Here is a 17400-nt window from a genome sequence, read left to right as displayed (position 1 = left end):
TGAGTTGCCCGCACTCTACTATAAATCTGACTTTGGACACACTTCCCAGTCTCAACAAATCAGCACATTCTACTGAGCACTGACAGATCAACTGGAAAGCCACCCTTTGGTCTTTTAAACATTAATTATTTTCTGTTTCCTACCTTCCCATTTACTTTAAATGCACTTTATTCAGCTGCTTTTATTGTATTTGTGTTTATTCCCATTTTAAAAATGTGCTACAGTAAAAAAATAAATAAGTGTCCAGTTAATCTGTTGCGTTTATTACTGTTAGTCAGTAGCCTGATTACACTGTCACTGTTATTCTAAGCCTCTTGATTCTGAATTAAGCACTTGGACTCCAAACTAGTTATCTTACATTAAAAAGGTTTGCGGTCTACACTCTTGTGGCAGGAGAGGAACAGTACATCTTTCTGAACTGGGAATTGCTGGTGAATGCTTATTGTGCCTTTATTGACGTGCTAAAGGTCTAGCTTGTTTAAAATTTGAATCTCTGTGCTTGAGGTGTTTGGCAAATACTCTACATAAGCGATGCTCATTTCTGCTAAACTCTACAAAAGTTAAGACTTGCATTACCATTCCATCTGCACTTTTTGACCTCTCTTTTGGGTCAAAAGTTAAAACTGCCTTGACTCCACTTTAGTGAGTGTACAGGGAACCAGAGTCATTTTCTGGCCCAGGATTGTGTAAAGGAAAAAAAAAAAGTGTGTGCAGTTTTTGACTGGCCATGGGGCCTTGTTTACATTTTTACTGAATCTGCTTATATTTAAGCATTGCAGAACTCTTGGCTCATAACTCACAAGCAAGCCAAGACTTACATTACCATATTCACTGTTTTGGCACTTGTTTTCACATTGTGTTTTAACATCTATAATAAAACAAGTATTATAGTCTTAAGCTGGAACTGCTGCTCTTCACAAAGTGGCACCTAGCAGTGACCTGTATAGATGCCAATATCTTGGCAGCATAATTCCATCTTTTAATCTGTTTAAATGTTGATCTCTTGCAGTTTTAAAAAAAAAATCTGCCTAGGCAGTAAGGGCATTTTCAGGGAAACAAACTATTAGAACATCTAGTCTGTGGAGAGCTGAGTGTTGCTCATCAAGTTCTTTGAGTTATTGACCTGTTCACTATTTAAATTTCCATCACTCCTCCCTAGTATATCAGTAGCCATGGATATACACTTCTTAACTCCCTGTGGCCAATCTGGTTGAGAAGGGTGTCCTGAGACATAGCAGCAATTACCTTGTGTACCCTGACAACTCACTTATTCTTATTAAAGAAGATAAAGTGTATTTATACCTCTCGCATACTTTAATGTTGGAGGCAAAGCTCTAGCATACAACCAAAACTAATCCTATAGAGGTTGTCGGTGACATATGCACCATGCCTAATGCACAGGGAAAGACACCTACACATAAAACTATTTATCCTAAGGCATTTACAAGTGGACTTCATAATACTAAGACCCCCTGCACAGCACAATCAAAATGTTCCTCAGCCATCAAGTCAACACTCCATTAGCTGACTTGAGATGTACCTCCCTTGACTACATGAAGCAAGACATGTTTGAGTTCACGGACTGTGTCTATATCAGGCAGGTATGAGCCTGGCACTGAGCAACATACTACCCGCTCCAAGGATGATGCCACATTAACAACTGGCTTAGCTTCTAGTGCCAATACATGGAGGTATAATATTTGATGGCCTAGGAGAGCATAGTTGACAGACTACACTGCTTTGTCAGGGATGGTCTGCACTTATTTCCCGCAGGCACTTGGTTGTTGGCAAAGACTTTTTCCACCCTCATAGTGCATTACTTAGGCAATGCCAAACTGATAAACCTCTTTACTTAACTGAGCCTATGAAGGAATATCTTAAGGCAGTGCTGCTCAATTTCTAGAAGTTTTAACAAGAAACTCCACTCCCTGAAGAGTGTAGACACTGTGCAGAAACAGACACATGGTTTACAGTCATGTGTAATACTCTAGTAGTCCAAGGTTACAATGCACTTCACACCTTTAGACCAGCTACTACACAGGAGGGAACTAAAGGTGTAGGAGTCTCAGTCTATATTAAAACCAATCTCACATCCAGACTAGTTAAAGTGTATGACCCACTGGAACTCATACATGTGCAACTCGTTAAAAACAGGGTCTTGCACTATACCCTTGCAACTTACACACTGACACTCCCAGTTACAAACATTATACATCACTTGCAATCTACCCAGTCTTTCTCACGCAGATGTTACACAGCTCATTTAAGTCCTGCTGCCATTTATACCTCTGAATCCACAAGCCTAGTGATTCCTAAACTCTGTTAACACCAACATCCTGGACCAGTTAGTCCATTCTCCTACCAGGAGTACAAATATCCTTGACCTGGTACTCATACCTGGGGGAAGCGATGTTCCTCAACCAATGTTATGTCCTCGCTTGTAAGAACTGACAATATGGCAGTACTGCTTGAAATAAAAATTAAATAGAGGGACCCAATGAAATCAAAAACCTTTAGGAACTATTCCAAGGCTAACCGGTCACTTCTGGGTTTGGGGGTGCTTGGAATTCAGCAAAAGTGTTGCTTAGTAAACACCATAGCATATGCTGAGCCATTTAAAAAAATCCATGTATAGCCATTTTGATAGCCATATACAGCAAACTGTGCCCACTTGTATTAAGAATAAGAAAAGACATGCCACCCAGGTGGAATCACATCAACTGACTAAACAAAAGGAAAAAAAATGTTCCTCCTACTCTTGGCCAAGGAAATCCAACTTACTAAAATCTCACTGACCTATCAAAACAGGCAGCTAAGAGGGTAAATCAAAGGCTAATTTTGAAGAAAATGATAGACAGTTTCTCAAGCAAATGACAACCACAAAGCCTTCTACAGCTATGTCTGTAACCGCAAGGGAAATGAACAATGCACAGAACTTATTGTAAATGGCATCAACCACACTGAACCTTACACTTTTCTCAAATCCCCCTACACGTCTCTCCCGATAGTCCAAAAGAAATGTATACCACAATTCCCCCAACCAGTATGAAGGAATAGGTTATCACTGCACTTTCCAGGGCCAAAAACACTGCATTGATGGGCCAATAGTATGAAACATGAACAAGTAAAAAAGTAAATCTCCTGGACAGCGGATGGTTGAAAATAAATCTACAAAATGAAAACAATTAAAAAGCCAACCATCCACAGGCAGTGCTAAAAACAAGAAAGATGTTTATTCAAACAAAATCCACCAGATAAGCGTGAATAAACACGAAAACTCTGGTTATGGATATGAGAAACAAGGACACAGGTAACCTGCAAACGCTGGACCCATCAGAGTTTGGCTTTGTTAAAGGTAGGTCATGCCTATTCAAAATCTGGTGGACTTCTTTGAGAAGGTCATCAAGGCAAGACTGTGCACACAGCTTACCTCGACCTGGTCATGGCTTTTGATACAATACCTCACTCAAGCATTACAGACGTTCACTAAATTAGGCAAAAACCCTTGTATTACCGGCTGGTGAGCCAGCTGGCTCACTGATAGGACCGAGGAGGTCAAAATAGGCGAGGCCACCTCCACCAAGAGGCCAATCACTAGCAGAGTTCCCCAGGGCTCAGTATTTGGCTCACTCCTTTTTGGCATTTCTCTGAAGTGGAAGCAAATGCTGAAGATTTATAGCGGACTAAGTTTGCAGATGACTGCAAGCTGGAGATTATCAGACTCCCTTGAAGACACTAGCATTCAAGAAGGCCCATCTCTGACTAACAAATGGTGCTAAAGCCATGGTTTTAAACTAAATGCTAAGAAATGCATAATTGTACCCTTTGGGAAGTTAACCATCCCAGCTAGTTACCATGTTGACAATACATACCCCCTAACAGTTAGCAGTGGTCAGGGATCTGAGAACAAAAACTGTAACCTTACCTTTGACCACCATGTGGCCAGAGGGTTGAGGAAATCCTTTTATGTTGCACAACTTACAAGTAAGGGCATGGCATCTAGGTCCAAATGAGTCATTATCTCACAACAGATGGTCAATGGTAATCTATGCCTGGCTACCAAGGCATCCACAAACTCCACACTTATGAATCTCCTGCATATTCGTAAGTCAAACAGTATAGGCAATACAAGGTCTGAATTTTGTCTGGGACTTGAAGAGAACATGCTGGAGAGACAGATGTGTGTACCAGAGATTGCCTCTCCTATGGAAGAGGTTTCCCATCCATATGAAGCTGAATTAGTCTATTACTCAATTTAAGCGTACCCTAGACCAGTGAATGGGGAAAAACGAAATTTCTACCAGGCCTGACACCCGTGTTCTTGTGGGCAGAGGTAGCTTATAAATGTCTGGATCTCAATAGCCTATTTGGATACAGAATTTCATTCTTTCAGGAAAACTTGGCTAGGCTTAGAAAGACCCCCCTGGGTCATTAGCCTATTGATCTATAAAGCTATGAATATATACTATCCCCCTTACCTATTAATGGAGTTTCACAGAATAACTTTCAATATGTACATTGTTCAAGGCCATTTTTTGTTTCTCATAATATAATGGTGTTGAATGGACAAAATCAGTATCAGTCCTCTGGCTGTTAAGATTCTTCTAGGACAACTGGGGGAAGATCTGCAGTCAAAATATCCCACACTCTCTAAATGCGATACTTTATGCCCCACTGACTGTCATGCATCTTCCTTTAAAATACTGGAAAAGGTTTGACTAGCCATGTTTTTTTCAGAGCTTCTGCTAGCCGATACCCCTCAACCTCTGCTATTTTCATCTCCTGTCTGACTGCCTTGCTGGATAGTCTGTCCACATCTTTGGAGTTCCTTCATAGCTATTTACAGATCAGGAATGGTTTTGTTCTTCTAGGAAAACCAACTTTAAACACTGCTGGGTAGACTAATCAGAACCTCAATTTCAGGTTTTACAAACCAAGAGATGGACAGAATTTCTCTTTAATCTGGTCCAGAGTGAATAATCACAGTCATTAAACAATATTTTCCTTCCCACATTCAATTTTCTCCCTTTGCCATAATTGGATTAAGAGATGCTCTTCTACTTGATCATTTTGTACTTTTAACAACGGGTGTGGGGAAATTTTATGTTAATGAAGGACATAAACACCCAATGAGCTCTACCTACATGGATTTTCTCTTGATAAGTTAGCCCATTTACTGAAAAGCTCCAACACAAAACTAGCACAGTCCTTTTCCTTCCATACTTTTATGCCATTCATAATTCTCAGGCTCGCTCTCCTCTCCCTAAATTTCCCAGCAAGTAAAGCTGAATCCTTAACTTATAGCACCACTTTAAATTACTTTACTAAAGAAAAGTGAAAAAAAGTTCAGAAAACCTTCTTTACTGCAAGTATCACTGCTCTGTTACCTTGGCCACATGCCTCCGAGATAATTCAGTAAGTAAATATGAATAGTCTGGTCTCAAAGTGAAAAACAGAGTATGGAAAAACTCAAAACGAATGTCTTTCAGCTTTTCCTGGTTAGGGGTCGCCACAGCAGAACCCCGGTCCTCTAATGACTGCAAGTGGATTTTTTACGGTGCTGAGTTGCCAGCCCGACACTCAGCCTACAAAGAAGGCATACCCATTCACGCACACACTCACCTACCTACATGTCTTTAAAAGTCACTCGACCATGGAGAGGACATGCAGACTCCACACAGAAGGCGCTCCAGCCGAGAATTGAACGCGAGAACCTCTTGCTGTGAGGCGACAACGCTAACCGCTGTACCACCGCAGCTCTACAAGTCCGAAAACTGTGCTCAATAGAGAGTCCGCCATGAGCAATACAGAGACTACATGCAGGATCAGGATTCCTCCTTTTGCTGCCTACTGATGAAAAGCTGTAAAGTTTAGGTCTCCCCGTTGGGTGAAATGGTATCTCCCCACCTTTGGGTGAAACGGTATCCCCCCCCTTTTTTTTTACATAACAGAATCCTCTCTCTCTCTCTTTTTTAAATAAGAGAATCTTAGAAAAGTTATGTTCTGGTTGGATGCTCTACTTGTCAATATCCAACCTTGATGCAAGAACCTGAGAGGGAGAGAATGAATAGCTGACGTCCCAAGTACAAATATGGGCATAATTATTAAGTAAAATAAATAAATAAATAAATAACGCTTTAAGTGGTTGTAAGTTAAACTCTTGATGCAGGAACATCAAATTGTGACAGCATTTTTGTATATAATAGACAAAAACAGCAATCAAAACATTAGTTTTGTAGATCAAAAATAGCAATCAAAACATTAGTTTTATGTTTGTAAGCTAAAACAGAGCAGAATTGCTAGTTTCATCAGTATAGTAGGTTTGAGAGAAAGTTGACATTTCAGTGTGTTGCCATAGTGGAATTTCCTCAAAAAGGTCTTAAAAGTAAAGGTTCTGCCATCAGTAATTTTGTACTGCAGATGTGCCATGTGTGTGTTTATGTACACAATACTTTTTGTAGCCTTCCCGCGGTGGTGGTGCTGCGGTAGCGTTGTCGTCTCACAGTAAGACATTGGTGTTCAATTCTCAGCTAGAGCGTCTTCTGTGTGGAGACATGCGTAAATGGGTGTACTTTCGTTGAAGGTTGTGTGTCAGGGCTGGTAACACGGCACGTAAAAATCAACTACCAATCATTAGCGGACCGGAGTTCCGCTGTGGCGACCCCTAACCGGGAAAAGCCGAAAGAAACAACAACTTTTTGTAGCCTTCATAACCAATCCGAAGTAGTAAAAACAGACAAGAAAGGAGTATCCCCAAAAGACATATTAGAAGACTCTGGATTAAAACACGTCATGGCAGAAAAAAGAAATAAGCAATAAAGAAAAAATGTAAAACAAAGACCTACCTGGCAAGTCTGGCAGGAAGTTGCTGAGTTTATCTTTCACTTTCTTACCACAAAATTTGTTGAATGTGTGCTCCAGGTTGTAATATGTGATGAGGTTAGTGCTTCCTGTAAGTTCTGTATTGGCTAGAGACACAGCAAAAATATATTGGTGAGTGATATTTACAGCACTGTTAACCAGCTCAACAGCAACAAAGCTTCTAATCTTTTGTACACAAAGCAGCATGTAAAGGACATAAGACTAGGTAATGAAGGTCGTAAGACATGTTGCAAGCATACATTGATATTCCACTGCTCACTGAAGGTCAGTGTACATGATCCTAAAAAAACCTAACCAATCATGCCAAAACTAATTCCCCACAGACAAAGAAATAAACTACTTCAAATCTTGCTATTAATTTCCGTTTCTCTGCCTTTAATACCAGACTTTTAAAGCAGATATATCAGTTTGCTGAAGCTGTTCTCAGCTCCAGAGAGACTGACCTACTGCCTGCTGTGATACTGGAAAAACATTAGTGTTTATTTTCAATTGTCTCTGCACTTCTGATTTAATATATATTTCTGTAATCTGTACAACTGTTTTTTCCCACCCACCTTCCCAGTTCTTATGGTGGTCTTAAGTCTTGGTGGCTTTGAGTTGCCCATCTCTGTTATAAAGTTGATACTGGACACTCCCACCCAGTCACATTTCATCAGCTCATTCTACTGTTTATAGTGAGAGCTTAGCCCTTTAGCTGTTGAATACTGAATTCTCATTATCTTCTGTCTTCACTAAAAACATTTCCTGCCTTTCCTGTAACTAGTCTAGTCCAGATACAGATTTGCTGTATCCTGGACTGTTTTGTAAGCTTCTGAGATCTGCTACTTCTCTCCTCTCCTGCACTTTTACTAGCTTATCAGTCTAGCACTTTACCAGATGACTTGTGCAATTATTGTCGCACACAAGTGTGCTACCAGCATTAAACATTCTACAAGGAAACAGCTCCAGTACTTATTATTAATGCTCACCCCTCCAGGCATGTCTAATGGTCAGTTCCCTCGGCTTTCTCCTATTAACCTGGTAAACTTGGGCATCCTGAGGCAATGTAGCAATTGCCTCATGTACACGGATAACCCTCCCCTCTTACCTCCAAACACTCAGACTTGTGAAAGCTGCACTTACATATCCAAATTGGAAGCCACGCACTCTTCAGCCAAAACCGGAGTAGTTGGTCAAGAGGAGAAGGTCAACACTTCCACCACACCACATGGAACACATAGCCCTCCAAAACACACGCACCAGCACTGCCATCACATAAAAACACAAACCACACACCCACCTTCGGAGAGGCTCTCAATAAAAATCTACCTAAACAGCAGAGACCTCTAAGGCAGAAACGCACTCTACCATCACAACACTTATCACGAGACACATAACCCTCCTAAACAGTGTGCCACTGAACCAAAGCCCCTAAGGCATACCCAACACACTAGTCATAGGTGACCTCGATAGTGAGGCACACAGATGTCCTACTCACTAGGTTGACTAAGGAGAAAGTAACACTCAGCTGCCTGTCAGGTGCCAGGATCCATCACATAACACACGCATTCAGGTCCCTCAACAACAGATACAAATGTACATGTGGGTGCGAATGACCAGAGACGTACCTCCCTGGACTAAATGAAAAGAGACATGGAGGAGCTCTCAGATTATGTAGCCCAGGCGATTATGACCCTAGCCCGGGGCAGCCTCCTACCATCACCCGGAACGATACCACAGTACAAGCAGAAGATGATTAATTTCAACAACTGGCTAAGTTTCTGGTGTCATTCTAAGGAGATCCAGTATTGTAATGCCTGGGATGACATTATTGCCAAACCTCGATGCTTTGCCAGAGATGGTCTGCATCTGTCACCCCTGGGCTTCCAGATACTGGCCAAGGCTCTTGCCACCCCTATAGTGCCTTTTTAGGTGGTGTTCCAAAGACCAAAATTACCACCGTAACAGCTACAAACAAATGCAATCCGACAGTCATGCTGCTCAATGCTAGAAGTCTAAATCTCAAAATGCATTCACTCAAAGCACTCCTTAAAATGGAGAACATTGACATTTGTGCTGTAACAGAGACCTGATTCAAAGTAGCAAAAAGCACCCCTGCACTACCAGGCCATAACTCATTCCATTTCAGCCCCAGAACTTGGACTGAAGCTCCAAAAGTGGTGGCGTTTCCATATTCATAAAGTATGCGCACACCTCCAGACTGGTAGCCCAACATAACGCATCAGAGATGCTTCAAGTGCAGCTAACACTGGGTAAGACAGTGATTCAGGTCGTAGCCTGCTATAGGTCCCCAACCATGTCCCAAGACTCGCATTCCATGTTCCTAAGCACCCTGGAGAATATCAGGGTCCAAACTCACACACTCATACTGGGCAACTTCAACTACCCCTCCATTAACTGGGAAAACTACTCATGCACCAATACACTTGCCCAATATTTCCTGGAATTCATTAATTCCAATGTCCTGGACCATCTCGTTCTTACCCCCACTAGAGGTAGCAGCATCTTTGACTTGGTCATTACTAACATGGACGACCGTTGCTCTATACCAATAGTCAACTCCTCCCTGGTTAGATCTGACCACAAATTAATCACCTTGGAAATCCACATACCTCCCCACCCCCCACAAAGGTAACCACCATGAAAGACTTCTCCAAAGCTAACTTTGGGCCCCTAAAAACAGAGGTGGCCAACTTCACGGTACCCATGCAATTGTAGACCACCAAATCATACACGATGCCCTGTACGAACACAAAGGTATGGATCTTGCTATCCCAATAGAACCAAGACACTCTTTTCCAAAAAAAGGAAGACAATCTGGTGGTCCCCTTCCATAAACAAACTCTACAACAGAAGGAGGAAACTGATGCGGAATAAGGTAAATTCCCAAAACTGGAACAACTCCCTTATCAGCATCAACAAAAGGCTGAGATCACTCATCAAATCCTCTAAAGCTAGCTATGAAAACAGAACTGCAGCAGATAGTAAAGACAACCACAAGGCCTTCTATAGTTATGTAAAGAATCACCATGGCAATACCCAGATATGTTCAGCACTATTGCACAATGGCACCTCCTATACTAAGCCAACAGATACTGCCAATATACTGGCCGACAGATTCATTGCCAACTTTACCCCGCTCTTCCCCACCAAAGGACCAATCACAATACCAGTAGATTGCCAGGCACCCAATATTACTGCTGCACAGGTTAAAACAGCACTGTCCAAGGCCAAGAATACAGCTTCTATGGGACCTGACAACATCCCTGGTTATGTTCTACATGAACTGGCACCTTACCTGTGTGCCCTGTTCAATCACAGCCTCACCGTTGGCGTTGTCACTACTGAATGACGCACTGTTACAGTCATCCCTCTCCACAAAGGAGGAACGACTACAGACCCTAGGAACCATCACCCCATTAGCCTGATGAGTCTGATATGCAAAGCTATGGAACACATCATCATGGACCTAATAAACAAGAAAATAGGGAATCTCTAAACTCTAGATCCCACACAGTTTGGTTTTGTTTTGTGACTAGTTGATCATGCCTGCTCAACCTGGTCGACTTCTTTGAGTCCGTCACCAGAGCGGTGGATGAAGGCAAGGTGGTTCATACAGCCTACCTTGATCTGGCCAAGGCCTCTGATACCATTCCCCACTCAGGAATCATAGAAAAACTCACTAAGCTAGGCATCAACCTCATCACCAGGTGGGTTAAAAACTGGCTCACCGATGGAGTCAGCTACTTTCAAACTTGTGGGTTCTAAGTCAGACTGCCGACCAGTCACGAGTGGAGTCCCACAGGGTTCGGTGCTGGGTCCTCCACTGTTCTACTTCTCTGAAATCCAGGCCAACACTAAGGAACTCTGGCCGACAAAGTTCGCAGACGATTGCAAGTTGGGAGCCATAACTAACTCTCCAAGTGATGTTGACATCCTACAGAAAGGCCTCATTAAGATCAACGACTGATGTCAGAACCATGGCTATAAGCTCAGTGCCAAAAAATGTGTCGTCATCCCCTTTGGGAAAAACCCATTTCCCATGTATTACCACATCGATGGTAGTCCACGGAACACAGAAGGCATTATAAAAGAGATCTGGAAACACAGGCCGACAGCAACCTCTCTTTTGACTACCACATTGTCACTGTGGTCAGAATCCTATGTGGCACATCTCATTACTAAGGGATTTGCATCCAGGAAGAAAGAGGTCATTGTGTCCTTATACTCTTACCTCATTAGACCAATCATAGAGTACAATGCCCCATTTGGCATGTACCTCACTAGACACCTGCAACAACTGGAGAGGCCACAAAAGTACCTCACAAAGGGGATCATGGACCTTAAACACTTGTCCTATATGGACAGACTCAAAAAACAACTGTTCTCTGTCTCATATTGCCTACTTAGACGCAATCTCTGCTTGATTTACAAAGCCATGTCTAACCCAGCTCTGTTAGAAATGCTACATCTAAAGAAATCCCAATCCCTCCACACTACATGCTCCAGAGACCTCAACCTCATTACTACAATCAACAGAACAAGCTGGAGAGAGAGGGAGGTTCATAACCCCAAGACTGCCCATGCTAGGGAATAGACTTCCCATACATGTCAAGCGGAGGGCCTCACTGGCCCTCCCAACAGAAATCTTGAGGAGTGGACGGGAAATAAAAATTCACCCCGGGGATCACTCCAGTGGCTCTACTCGACAGAGGCACTGGGAACCAAGGTCGGGTGGCACAATGCCAGGGTAATCCTATGGGCTAGGCTTGTAAAGGCTCCAGGGTCATTAGCCTAGTACACACCTATGAATCTATGAAAGCATTTTTTTTTTTTTTTTTTTTTTGCAGGGAGGAGAGGATGCCCCTGTGAAAACCCCCAATGAGGTGTACAGAGACTCCCACATCCCTGCTGCTTATATAAAGCAAATACAAAAATCACTGTAGCTTGGTTTACAGGACTACTCCAAAACACTAACCTAGGATTTACTATACAATGTCTGTGCTTGCATTTCCATAATTTCACAGGAGTTTCAAAGCCATTCAGTGTGCATGTCTTGCCAATACCCACCATTCAGGCTTTTTTCTCTTTCCTGAAGGAGGGAGAGGCCAGTTAGCTCCAGAGTAAACTTGACAGTGCCCATCCAGTCATCTAGGTTTGGTTTGAAAATATTTATCATGCTGATTAAACCTGTAGAGGAAGTTTATGCCACAGAAACGGGTAACCGGAGTGATTAAGCTCTTCTCTCCACTGTGCTCTGTTTACTCATGAAGGCTAAACTTTCTGGATCGATTATAAGCCGAGCTATTTGATCTTGAGCTATAGGATGTGAACAAGGACCACAAAATCACTAGTCTTGCGGTAAGAACGGTACAGAGCCCCACTACGGAATCAAAGACACAGAAAACAGGAACAGGGCTTCCACGGATGTTCTTAAAATAGACATTAGGAGTATTTTTGTATGAGAGTTTTGCCTCCAGTGACATTGTGTAAATACACCTCTCCCATACCAAACCAGTCTGAGAATTCACTGGTGGTCAGTAAACATGAGGCAATTTCTACATTTCCTCAGGATGCCCATATCCACCAATCTGGTAATGGAGATAGTGGCAACATACCCTTTTTTATTGATTAGACAGCTGGAGTGAGAAAATAAGGCAATGTCAGAAGTACCTGGTTTGCAACTCTGGAGACAGTGCTTGTCACTGCAAACTAGTTGTCTTGTGCACAACTAGGTATTGGTGAAATTTCAATTGTGATTTTACAGGAAAAAATGGCACTCAAGGTATCTGTCTATACAGGGCATTGCCAAACATTTGAGGGGAAACTAATAAGTACACCCTGAAAAATGTAAGGCTGAAGTATTTAGGTAGACATTCTGAAGTTAGAAACAAATCAAGCAGTACTTACTGTAAACAAAGAATTAGCTTGTTAAGAATGATGAAGAGGGGAGTCGTGTGAATGTCTACTGCCCAACTACTCCTAGTGCTGGTCTCACCACAGCTTCACACTGCTGGGATACAGTGCTCCTTTGCTTCTTCTCTCACCAGAAACAAAACATTAGCAACAGCCTGTTTGGTGATCTACAGTCTTGTCCCAAATGATGCAAGGGTCTGCTGGCTTGTTGTAGCTTTTTCCTGGTAGATGCCTTAAATAGCAACCAGACTAATGAGGAACATCAAGCACAGACACTCACTGCCCAAACAGAAACAGAAACAGTCAGGAATCAATGCACTCTGCTCCTTCTCTCACTAGGAGCAAAATATAAGCACAAATTCCAAGATGTCATATATGAAGCAGTTATTAGGCTTTCCAGTGATCAGCACTTGGCAGGAAATAATGCTCCTGTGTTCTTCTCCCACCAGGAAAAAAACAGAAGTACTAATACCAAGATGACTACTAAGAGACAGACTGTGGGCTCTCCAATAACTGGTAGTCTTGCAATAGATGTTTAAAGGTAAGATGAAAAATGTGGGTTAATATCCTAAGCATTGCAGTGTGCACTAAGCAGTTAGATATTAAAATGGGGGTAACTTAAGCTTTAGCCGTCTAAGTGAACAGCCAGTAATTTTAAAAGCCCAAGATCGATTGAAAGGGGGTGGGGCACTGTTTCCTGGTTCTATGGAATACAGTGGGGTGGCCAATAAATTTAAATAGTTGAAGGGGGGTGATTTCACAAAATGACAATTTTGTGCTTACTCATATCGGCCAATGAAAGGGGAGATGGAAGGAGATATGTGGTCAAACATAAGGGCAGGAAACTAGAAAAAGACAGTTGTGTTTAAGAACACAATAGCAAAAGGGTGGGGAAAAATCTGTAGGACTCAGACACAGCTGTAGTCTCTTTCTAATTTTTAATATGCAATTAAAATCAGAATACATGTAAAACAGTGTAAAGAAAACAAATCACAGTATACAAAAAAGGAGGCAATAAAGTAATACAAAATATAAGAAAGCAATAGCAAACTAACATTTCCCTCACAGCAAATTGTGGCAGAGTCTGGCAAAGGAGTTATCCTATCTGAGCTTGAACATGGGCTCTCAATTACTGCTTCTTCCTCCAAGAAGAACACTGCCACACTCCATACTATCTCTAGCAGAATACATACTGGGTCTATTAGAACACCGAAAGTTTAGAACACCGAATGTGTACAACATCGAACGCTCTAAATATGCAGGACCTCGAACTGCTTTTATTGAGATCGCAATACAAAGATCGGCGCAGCCCCCCCCCCCACAATAACAAGTTTAAGGTCCTGCATTTTCGCTCTTTAGAGCGTTCGATATCGTGAACATTCGATGTTCTAATATAGACCCTACAAACTCACCTGTGTGTGCATCACTGTATCACCCTAGAAAAAGCCAAATGACTACCCCTAAAACCCAGATCCAACATAGTTTTAGGATCACAACTCTGCAAACTACTTCCAGCTCCACATATTTACTCTCCTTGCAGCTGTCACCAAAAAACTCCTCATACAACTTGAGACACTACTTTCAAGTCACACCACTTGTCATTATCCCTAGAACCAAACTGGACAGCACATGCGTGCCCTTCTCATGCACATCATCTTTGGCAAGCTCTTCCCAGCGACATTAAGGAAATTGACACTTATTCCAAATTCAGAATGCAACTTAAAAGAGCTTCTTCATCCAAGCCAAATGATTCTTTAACACAGGACATATCACCTAACCAGACTCCTTTCAGTCTTCTCCTCTCTCAAAATTCACTGAAGAGGACCCACTCCGGAAATTAAAATGTATATATTGTACGTTACACTCTGCTCGATTGTACATTACACCATGATTGCTCACTAGAATGTATACATTTTTTTTCTATGCAATTTGTTTGTTTACTTTTTTTTTGGTGAAATGTTTTGTATTTCACCCAGGCTGAGCCTGAAATTGTTTAATATTGATCAGTGCACTACCCTGGTAAACAATATTGTGTGTGTGTATTATATATTTTACGTGCATGCATGTGTATATACCTACATATAGTGATGACTTAATTTTTCTGTTGGCCCAGAAAAGGATGGGGTTTATTTTGGCTCTTACTTTGTCTACATGGAAATTGAAGTTTAATGACTGATCAAACCGTAGTCCTAGAAATTTGTAGGTGGCAGTTGTCTCTGTAGAATGGTTGCGTAGGTCAAAGACAGGTGCTTGGTGAATTTTCTGTAGAGTTCTAAAAAGCATAGTTTTGGTCTTGCAGGTGTTGAGAATTACTTTATAAGCCTATTTATTGGTGGAGCTCATGAAGTCTGACTGAACTTGGCACGGAATGTTGCTGTGAGAGCGACCTGATTGGTAAATGACCATATCAGCATAGAGGAAAAATGAGAGATGACCATATCAGCATAGAGGAAAAATGAGAGATGGGGGAAGTCCCAAGAAAGTCCGTTAATGAATATGGAGAAAAGGAGTGGCAAAAATGGATCACAGTCTTTAAAAAAATATAAATAAATAATTTAGATGCTCAATATGAAAATCATTGGATACAGTACAATGTAGTACATTTTGGTCTAGTGAATGGTTTTATAGCACATTGCATTTGGAGTATAATGTACACAAGAGCCGTCAGTAAAATCATACAAGATCTTCCAAGGCTGTGTAGTGGAGTTCACAGTTTGAATACAATGCAAAACTTTGAATACAATACAAAGAATTTTGCCAATTAGTTACATTTTGGTTGCTTTATTAAAATATTCTAGTTAATTAATTAAATATAAAATGTAGTAAAGCATGTAGCAAAATATGTTGATCCTGGCAGCGTTTACTGTTGTGTCCTCTCCCACAGCTGCCACTAGTTTCACAGTGGTTTAGTTTTAACAAATGTAATAGAGCAGCCGAATGCAACTAGAGCACTGTCTTTATTAATGTTAGCTGGTTTGGAAACGTCAGGTAACATCAGTGAAATCTGCAGCATCTACTACCGCAGAACCAGAAAAAGAAATACTGCACAGCAAAACATTTGGCTGGCAAATGCTAGGACCAGCTGTCACTTTTTTACCCTTAGATACATTTCTCTTCTATTAGTATGGCCAAAGAAAGAGGTGTCTGTGGTTTGCACATTGAGAGCACTGAAGTAATGAACTTAGGTGTAAATAGGTCCTAATGGGCTACTACTTCCATGGAAAGGGGTTACACAAAGTTTGGATATAAACTCAGCAGCACGAAAACAATATAAAGGAATCTCTAACAGCAAGGCGATAAAGATAATTTCAAGAAATGCACAGAAGTGATTTGAGAGGTGAATGTTTGGATATACAGATGAGTACAGTGATTACTTTTATTTACTTATTTTTACTTCTTTTTAAGATTGTTGGATTTTTAACAAACCTTGGCGCCAGACTCCATTTCTAGTGGATTCTTTTTCCATTACTGATTCACTGACTTTACTGATGTCACTGCTTTTAGGTCTTTAATGCTTTGAGCTTCAATTGAACATGCACATTATTTAGTAGACTGTTTATTTTACTGACTGTGATTATACCACCTTCATGCTTTCAGCATTTTCAGTATTGCTAGTGCATAAAATGATACATACTTACAAATGTTCCTGCCAGTACTGATAACTATAAATGAAGAAATAAATAAAATGGAGACAGAAGTGCACATTCACTGAGCTGACCATACAGCATCAGTTATAAATTTATTCAACCACATGCATATATTTAAATGTTAGTTACTAATACTACTAAAAAATGAAATAGTATACAAAGTGAATATACAATTATACCATTAAACTTCAACTGATAAGGGTTGCAATTTTTTTTCTCCCTCGCAAGGTCTCTCTTTGTGTGTGTAACAATGTTTTACTTAGACCAGGTTTTAGGAAGGAGTAGAATAAAGACCAGAATCTTCAAACAGTGAAAATCTAGGACTACCTTGGCAGAAAAAATATAAAAAAACTTCAATAATAATACAGACTTTTACTGCTAGTCAGACAGACTTATTTCTTGTTCTCATACTCCTGTTTATATTTTAATTTTTTTACTTTAAACTTAAGACTTGAAAACAGGAATGAATAGAATAAAGGTGGGAGTGATCTACAAGATTTAATCACATACAAACTATGGAGTTCAGGAAGGGGAGCGCTTTCCCCTCTCCCTTATTAACAAAGGAGGGAATTAGACTTCTTAACCCATTACATTAGGAAAAACATACAGAGCTCTCCGCCCTTCTCCCTTACTTAAGAGTTTTCCTTTTAATACTCGTGTTACATATGCAAGGAAAAGTGCTAGCAGAAGATTCTACTACGTCTTCCTTGAGTCGCAAGTCTAAATTGCTTTAAGCAACAAATGAAGGTAACCACATAGCAATATTCTGGGCCACATGAAGGGAACAAGAAAGATTATGTAAAGTAGTAACAGAATGGGCCACATGAAGGGAACAAGAAAGATTATGTAAAGTAGTAACAGAAGTAGAAACAGCTGAAGTATCTAGCTGGGAAAAGAAATTGTGGTCTCCAGAGACAGACAGCACTGAGAACACAAAAAGGGAAACTAAAAAATT

At 41.0% G+C, this 17400-nt stretch overlaps 1 protein-coding gene across 1 annotated transcript in view; it reads right to left on the bottom strand.

Annotated features, from left to right (window-relative positions):
- MED19 (mediator complex subunit 19) overlaps nt 1-17400 on the bottom strand; it is a 238520-nt gene that overhangs the window by 214874 nt on the left and 6246 nt on the right. The window contains exon 2 of the mRNA XM_044076587.1: nt 6846-6968. Coding sequence (XP_043932522.1) covers nt 6846-6968 — 123 coding nt within the window. The remainder of the gene's footprint in view (nt 1-6845; nt 6969-17400) is intronic.

Source organism: Protopterus annectens, chromosome 1.part1 (assembly GCF_019279795.1).
Source record: "Protopterus annectens isolate FY-2018-M chromosome 1.part1, PAN1.0, whole genome shotgun sequence".
Lineage (NCBI taxonomy): Eukaryota > Metazoa > Chordata > Ceratodontiformes > Protopteridae > Protopterus > Protopterus annectens.
This window is presented reverse-complemented; position numbering and strand designations above follow the sequence as displayed.